The sequence below is a fragment of the Chiloscyllium plagiosum genome, chromosome 15 (genome assembly GCF_004010195.1).
Source record: "Chiloscyllium plagiosum isolate BGI_BamShark_2017 chromosome 15, ASM401019v2, whole genome shotgun sequence".
NCBI lineage: Eukaryota > Metazoa > Chordata > Chondrichthyes > Orectolobiformes > Hemiscylliidae > Chiloscyllium > Chiloscyllium plagiosum.
In genome coordinates this window covers 64881118-64889435 of record NC_057724.1, presented here as the reverse complement: position 1 = coordinate 64889435, position 8318 = coordinate 64881118, and the positions used below count along the sequence as shown (strand labels likewise).

Here is an 8318-nt window from a genome sequence, read left to right as displayed (position 1 = left end):
GTGCAGGAATTGAAGCTGCGCTGTTGGCATCACTTTGCATCGCAAATAGCTGCCTGTTGGCTGGAGTACTGGTGCAATATTCCAGCTCCTGATCAATATGAAATAACTCTGCTCTGAATTATGCACTGCATGTCAAGTAACAACAAATGAGCCTCTGCTATGATGCATTGTGTAAGTGGTTCTTGAACTCACACTACAATCTCCCAGGGGTGTGTCGAAACTTTTCAGATTGTGTATATTATTTTCTGCACCGTGTACAGGCTTTATTAGTGAATAATTCCACAAGGCACTGTGGTGGTATTGGAGAAGGGAGTGGTGTTATGGTTTATAATAAGTACACGTGTGCCAGTTAGAGGTGGACCTACAGTGACCAAGAGATTAAAGTGTGACCCTTGCCATGGAGGCGAGTGGGCATGGAAGAATGCTGTGGATAGTAAAATATGGCTGGATAATTACCAAGGGTGCTGGCAAATGATGAACAGGAACACTGATCACTTGGCCAAAGTACCAGACAGTAGCAGCACAGATGGTTGCTAGCATTGCCCTTAAAGAGATGGTGACATAATATCAGTGGAACAGTAATCGAAAAGCCCAGACTCATGCTCTGGGGAGAGGGTTCAAATCCCACCACAGCAGCTGAATGATTAAAATTGGGATATAAAGCTCATCTTGGTAATTAAGACTGAGAACTGTGAGACTAGAATAGATGTTTGATGACTAGCATGGAAACATTGGGCTGAAGGACCTCTCTCCCATCCTGTAAAAACTCTATGACTTAAACTGTCCCTGATTCCCATAAACACGCATTATGTGCAATAATGTCCTCTGGGAAGGAAACTTGCTTTCTTCACCCAGTCGAGCCTATGTGTGATTTTAGACTTACAGCAATGTGATTGATTCTTAACTTTGAAATGACCTGACAAGTCATTCTGTAAGGGCAATTAGAGATGGAAAACTAATGCTGGTTTTACCTCGATGTTCTAATCCCATGGCAGAATAAAGGGGAAAATTGGAGGGGGTCATTTATTTTTATGACGAAAGGACTCATGTTTAATAAATTTGAAAGAATTTTTGAGGAGGTGACTTGGTGTGTAGATGAGGGAAACGTGGTGGATGTAGTCTATATGGACTTCAGTAATGCCCTTTGGTAAGGTACTACATGGCTGACCCGTTAAAAAGCTAAGAGTCCATGGGATGTCTGGCAATTAGGTAAATTGTATCTAAAATAAGCTTAGTGGCAAGGAGCAGAAAGTGATGATCACAGGGTATTTTTTATGACTGGAAGGTAATGTCTAGTAGTGGGCCCCTTGCCATTTGTGTGTACATTTAATGATCTCAAATGAGTGTAGGAGGTATGATCGGTAAGTTTGCAGATGGTACAAAGATTGATAGTGTGGTAAATAGCAACACGGAAAGCCTTGTGCTACAAGATGATATAGATGGGCTGGACAGATGGGCTGAAGAGTGGCAAATGGAATTTAATCCTGAAAAGTGTGAGGTGTTGACTTTTTAACAAGGCAAGGGAGTACACATTGTTTAGTTAGACCCTGGAAAGTACAGAGAATCAGAGGGACCTTGGTGTGCACGTCCACAGATCCTTGAAAACAGCAGGATAGGTAGATAAAGTAATTAAGAAGGCACATGGGATACTTGCTTTTATTAGGCAAGGCATTGAATACAAGATCAGGGAAGTTATTAGATTAGATTAGATTAGATTACAGTGTGGAAACAGGCCCTTCGGCCCAACAAGTCCACACCGACCCGCCGAAGCGAAACCCACCCATACCCCTACATTTACCCCTTACCTGACACTACGGGCAATTTAGTATGGCCAATTCACCTGACCCTGCACATCTTTGGACTGTGGGAGGAAACCGGAGCACCCGGAGGAAACCCACGCAGACACGGGGAGAACGTGCAAACTCCACACAGTCAGTCGCCTGAGGCGGGAATTGAACCCGGGTCTCTGGCGCTGTGAGGCAGCAGTGCTAACCACTGTGCCACCGTGCTGCCCGTGATGGACTTGTAGATGATGTTAGTGAGGCCACAGTTGGAATATTCTGTGGAGCTTTGGTTACCACATGACAGGAAAGATGGGATTGCATTAGAGGGTGCTGAAAGAAATTACCAGTTCTGGCCTCAAGGTTAACTTTGTTTTTCTGTCTACACACACTGCCAGACCTGCTGCATTTCAAGGCTGGGATTGTGTTTTTCTAGACCAGAGAAGATAGAGGGGAGGATATAATCAAGCCATACAAAGTTCTGAGGGGCATAGACTGAGTAGATGGGGAACTTTTCTCCTTTAGTAGAGGGGTTAATAATCACAGGGCATGGTTTAATATAAGGAGCCCAAGGGATTTTAGGGATTCATTTTCACTCAGTTGGTTGTGAAGTCACTGCCTTAAAGGACAATAGAGACAGGAGCCCTGAAGAAATTTAAGAACTATTAAGATAAACACTTGAAATGTCATAGCATAGAAAGCTTTGGGCCATGTGCTGGAACATGGGGTTAGAATACAGAGATATTAACTGATTGGCATGGATACAATGGGCCAAAGGCCATTCTTCTGTGCTGTAAAAAGCTGTAATGCTCTTGGAAGAATATTAGTGTTGGAGTAACATTTGGCATCTGGTCTGTTTGTGTGATGTATCTGTGTGTATAAAACCTGGGGACAAGGAGAGAATGTTAAAGCGTCACACAGCTAATGGTTTTAAGCCTGGAAATAATGAAACCCTGTCATCATTTGCCAAACACGACACTGTGCCCAAAAGTCTAAAACGCTAACTTCGCCAATACTAGTAAGCAACATGAAGCAAAGTAAGCAATACTAATAAGTAAAGTCACCCCTTTGCTGTGAACGAGCTTATCCAGGATGGGACTCCCCTGCACTCGACACACTCACTGTTTACCAATTTCGAACCTTTTACTTAATCTCTCACATGTTGGTTTCTCCAGTTTTATTTGAATTTCAAGCGACGAATAAAGTAGAAAATTAACGTGACCCCAAACAACGCTCCCTTTTTTGTCATAGGTCGAAGCTGCCTTAAGTTGCAAATTGAAGCGATTGAGAGAAGCTCTGTGTTCGAGCTATCACAAGCCTCAGTGCGGTATGTGTTAAAAGTTCCAACCTCTCTCCCCTCCCTTTCCTCTCTCCGCTCCTCCCTTCTGGCTATGACGCTGACGGGAGCGCTACAAACTGCAGGGTGTCCCGGGAGGTGATGCGATCCGTTTGTGGGTGTGATATCCTAGGGATGAGCTGCTGCAGCACAACATAGAGACAGAGGGTGGTTGGTAGGGGAAGGGGGCAACCTGGCGAGGGCTGCAAATACATCTGCTTGCTGCCCTTACAGCGCCCGGCGCCCAGAGGAAGAGACAGCCTTGAAACAGCAAGGATACATTTGGTAACATTGAGAAACAATTAAACCACAACCATTGTTTCCATTGGCCCCGCTAACAGCTGATCAGCGGTGACAAACTCAGCTGTAATCGCACACCCCAAGAAAAGACAGGACTGAGCGTTAAACCTAAGACAAGGCTGTTAAAGCCGAGGAGCTGTGGATTGGAAAGGAGAATACCGAGGAAAGGAGTGGGTGTAAGATTCCGAATCCAACATGGGCCACCCTCCGCTGGAGTTCAGTGATTGCTCCCTGGACAGTCCGGATTTCAGGGAGCGGCTCAAATCTTACGAGCAGGAGCTGGAGAGGACGAACAAATTCATCAAGGAAGTCATCAGGGATGGCACCTCGCTCATCAACGCCATCAAAAGTGAGTGTTTTACGACAGGCACATGCAAGGGAGGAAGGGAGGAAGGAGGGGGGGGGGGGGAAAGCGATCGCAGCCGACTTCATTTCAAACGAGGGTGATAGTGGAGAAAAGGGTGGGACACGGCATCAAACCTTCTACAAACACCGTGTGGGTGGAGTGGGTCTTATGGCTTGCGATCATTTTCAGTCGGGAATTTGCACAAGAAAAGCCTTGCCCGAGATGGAGCTGGAGCCAGCCTGCTCTGTGTAGGAGATGGAACATCCGCTGGCAGGAGGGGGGGACCGAATGCTTTCTGCATTCTCCTGCTGTGACAGGTCCTGCGTGAGAGCGCGGGGCTGCTGGTCTGGCATAGAGCAGGGGCACACCACAACCCCTCGAATGGCTCCCTGTCTTTAGCCGAATAACCCTCTTCCTGTTGCTACAAAGCAAATCTATCTGTGCCACCACACAGTGGGCAGATGGGATGGAGCAGAGACCTTGAGATGTTGGAACTCAACAAATAACATCATGCAACTAATTAAGTTAGCCTGCAGTCTGGGACAATGTGATCAAATTCTCTCCTCCCCACCCCCCCAAAAAAAAACACTTGGTAAAATCCAAATTATTCTCTTTGACCATAATTTTTAAAATATATTTTGCAATCAACCTATCCATCCATGGTATTAAATACTGGAACATGTGGGAACCAGTGTCTTCTGGCTTAGAATGTCAGGACTCTACCAATGCACCAGAAGAGCCCTCCAATTTTCATTTTATGTAACAGTTACATAGTACCTTTTAAGGAGTGAATTGCAGTGCTTAGGTAACTAATGGCAAGGCCAAAGTAAATGGGGCTAAGTGGGTGCAACTGAGGTTATACTTGGAGAAATTCAGCTTTCTTCAGAGTTTAAGGCCAGTGGAAATTCAATGATTTTTCAACACCAGGAAGAGAATTAGAAAATTACTTTTGTAGAGTCATATTTCTGCATTCGTACAGCACAGAAACAGAAACTTCAGCCCAACTTGTCCACGGTTAGAGACAAAACAAAACCACAGATGCAGGAATCTAAAATAGACAGTCAGGAGGTTGGAAGTACACAGCAAGCCAAGCAGCATCAGGAGGTGGAGAAGTTGATGTTTTGGGTGTAACCCTCCTTCAAATAGCCTCACATCCCAGTCCCTTCCACTCCTCCCAGCCACCAACCAGATTCATTCCTCTCATTGACCAATCAGGTCTGTCTTTACCATCCTGCTGCCCCCACCCCCACCCATCACTCCCATTATCTGCAGCTCATTCCACACGTGCACTACCCTCTGTGGAAAAAGTTGCTCAGATCCAAGGTAAATCTTTCCACTCTCCCCTTCAATCTACGTCCTCTAATTTTGAATTCCCCCATTCTTGTGAAAAGACCTTGACTATTCACCTTATCCATGTACCTGTATATAAGTTCACCCCTCAGCCTCCTACACTCCAAGGAAAAACGTCCTAGCCTCTCCCTATAATGCCAACCCTCCAGTAACATCATTGTAAATCTTGTCTGCACCTGTTCCAGGTTAACAGCATCCTTTCTATAGCAGAGCAACCAGAATTGTATACAATACTTCAAATGTGGCCTTACCAATGTCCTGTACAGTCATAACATGACAGCCTAACTCCTGTACTCAGTGCTCTGACCGATGCAGGCAAGCATGCCAAGCACTACCTCCTTCACTCTGTCTACCTGTGACACTACTTTCAAAGAACTCTGTACCTGCACCCCTAGATCTCTCTGTTCAACACCACTGCACAGGGCCCTACTATTAATTGTGTAAGTCCTGCCTTCACTTGTCTTATCAAAATGCAACACCTCGCATTTATCTAAATTAAGTTCCACTTGCCATTCCTTAACCCATTGACCCAGCTGATAAAGATCCTGTTGTACTCTTAAATAACCACCTTTCACTGTCCACTATACCACCAATTTTGGTGTCATCCACAAACTTGCTAACCATACCTTTTATAGAAATGAATTGGTTGTGAATATAAATGAACAACTGTGGATCCCAGCACTGATCCTTATAGCGCACAACTGGTGGCAGGTCTCCAGTCTGAACAATAATCCTCTACCACCACAGTCTGTCTCCCACCTTCAAGCCAATTTTGTATCCAATTGGCTCACTGTCCTGGATCCCATGTAATCTAACCTTACTAACCCTGTCAAAGGACTTGCTGAAGTCCATGTAGACAATGTCTATTGCTCTGCATTCACCTATCTTCTTGGTTACCTCTTCAAAAAACTCAATCAAGTTTGTGAGACATGATTTTCCACTCATAAAACTATGCTGACTTTCCCTAATCAGTCCTTGCCTTTCCAAATGCATGTAAATCCTAACCCTCAGAATCCCCTCCAGCAAATTACCCACGATTGTCTGGCTTATCAGTCTGTAGGTCCCTGGCTTTTCTTGCAGCCTTTCTTAAATAATAGCACAACATTAGCCACCCTCCAGTCTTGTGGCAGCCCATCTGTGGCTGTCGATTACACAGATATCTCTGCTAGTAGCCCTGCAATTTCTTCCTTAGCTTTCCACGATGTCCTGGTAAATACTTGATCAGGCCCCAGGGATGTATCTACCTTTGTCTGAAACACGTCCACTTTTGTTACATGGACTTTTTTCAAGATGTCACTATTTTTCTGAGTTCTTAGTTTCCATGTCTTTCTTCAGAGTAAAAACTGACACAAAATATTTAAGGATCTCACCAATCCCCTGAGGTTCCACACGTAGGTGGCTTCATTGATCTTTAAAGGGCCTATTCTGTCCTTAGTTATAATTTTGCCCCTAAATACTCGTAGAATCTTTAGATTCTCCTTAGTCTATCTGCCAAAGCTATCTCATGTCCCTTTTTTGTCCTCCTGGATTTCTTCTCAAGTGTATATTCCTCAAGGAATTTGTTTGATCCCAGCTGTCTATATAGAGTCATAGAGATGTACAACATGAAATCAGACCCTTGCATCCAACTTATTCACGCCGACCAGATACCCTAACCTAATCTAGTCCCATTTGCCAGCACTTGGCCCATATCCCTCCAAGCCCTTCGTATTCAGATACCTTCCAGCTGCCTTTTAAATGCTGTAATTGTACCAGCCTCCACCATTTCCTCTGGCAGCTCATTCCGTACTCGTAACACCCTCTGCCTGAAAAGGTTGCTCCTGAAGTCCCTTTTGTATCTCTCTCTCCTTTCACCTTAAACCTACGCCCTCTAGTTCTGAACTCCATCCCCTGCCCACGCCCCCCCCCCCCCCCCCCCGCCTCCGCAGGGAAAATACCTTGTCTATTTATCCTATCCATGCCCCTCATGATTTTATAAACCTCTAAGGTCATCCCTCAGCTTCTGATGCTTCAGGGAAAATAGCCCCAGCATTTTCAGCCTCTCCCTATAGCTCAGATCCTCCAACCCTGGCAACATCCTTGTAAATCTTTTCTGAACCCTTTCAAGTTTCACAACATCTTTCCGATAGGAAGGAGACCAGAATTGCACGCAATATTCCAATGGTGGCCTAACCAATGTCCTGTACAGCCGCAACATGCCTCCCAACTCCTGTACTCAATACTCTGACCAATAAAGGAAAGCAAACCAAACATCACCTTCACTATTCTATCCACCTGTGACTCCACTTTCAAGGAGCTATGAACCTGCACTCCATGGTCTTTGTTCAGCAACACTCTCTAGGACCTTACCATTAAGTGTATACATCCTGCTCTGATTTGCTTTTCCAGAATGCAGCACCTCGCATTTATCTGAATTAAACTTCATCTGCCACTTCTCAGCCCATTGGCCCACCTGATCAAGATCCTGTTGTAATCTGAGGTAATCTTCTTCGCTGTCCACTACACCTCTAATTTTGGTGGGACTGCAAACTTACTAACTATACCTCCTATGTTCACATCCAAATTGACGATATAAATGACAAAAAGTAGTGGACCCCTCACCGATCCTTGTGGCACTCCGTTGGTCAGAGGCCTCCAATCTGAAAAGCAACCCACCACCACCACCCTCTGTCTTCGACCTTCGAACCAGTTCAGTATCCAGAACATGGCTAGTTCTTCATGTATTCCATGAGATCTAACCTTGCTAATCAGTCTCCCATGGGGAGCCTTGTCAAACGCTTTACTGAAGTCCATATCGATCACGTCTACTGCTCTGCCCTCAGCAATTCTCTTTTTTTATTTCTTCAAAAAAACTCAATCAAGTTTAGAGTCAGAGAGATGCACAGCATGGAAACAGACCCTTCAGTCCAACCCATCCATGCCGGCCAGATATCCCAACCCAATCTAGTCCCACCTGCCAGCACCTGTCCCATGTCCCTCCAAACCCTACCTATTTATATACCCATCCAAATGCCTCTTAACTGTTGCAATTGTACCAGCCTCCACCACATCCTCTGGCAGCTCATTCCATACATGTACCACCCTCTGCGTGAAAAAGTTGCCCCTTAGGTCTCATTTATATCTTTACCCCATCTCACCCTAAACCTATGCCCTCTAGTTCTGGACTCCCTGACCCCAGGGAAAAGACTTTGCCTATTTATCCTAT

The 8318-nt window shown here is 45.1% G+C and overlaps 1 protein-coding gene across 5 annotated transcripts in view; it reads left to right on the top strand.

Annotated features, from left to right (window-relative positions):
• The first annotated feature begins 3156 nt into the window (after nucleotides 1-3156).
• Nucleotides 3157-8318, top strand: part of ophn1 (oligophrenin 1) — a 202129-nt gene continuing 196967 nt past the window's right edge. For all 5 annotated transcript variants that reach the window (XR_006313821.1, XR_006313820.1, XM_043705052.1 and 2 more), the window contains exon 1: nucleotides 3157-3766. Coding sequence is in view for 3 of the 5 variants with exons in the window: in XM_043705052.1 (XP_043560987.1) it covers nucleotides 3613-3766 (154 nt within the window). In the remaining 2 variants the exon portion in view is untranslated. The remainder of the gene's footprint in view (nucleotides 3767-8318) is intronic.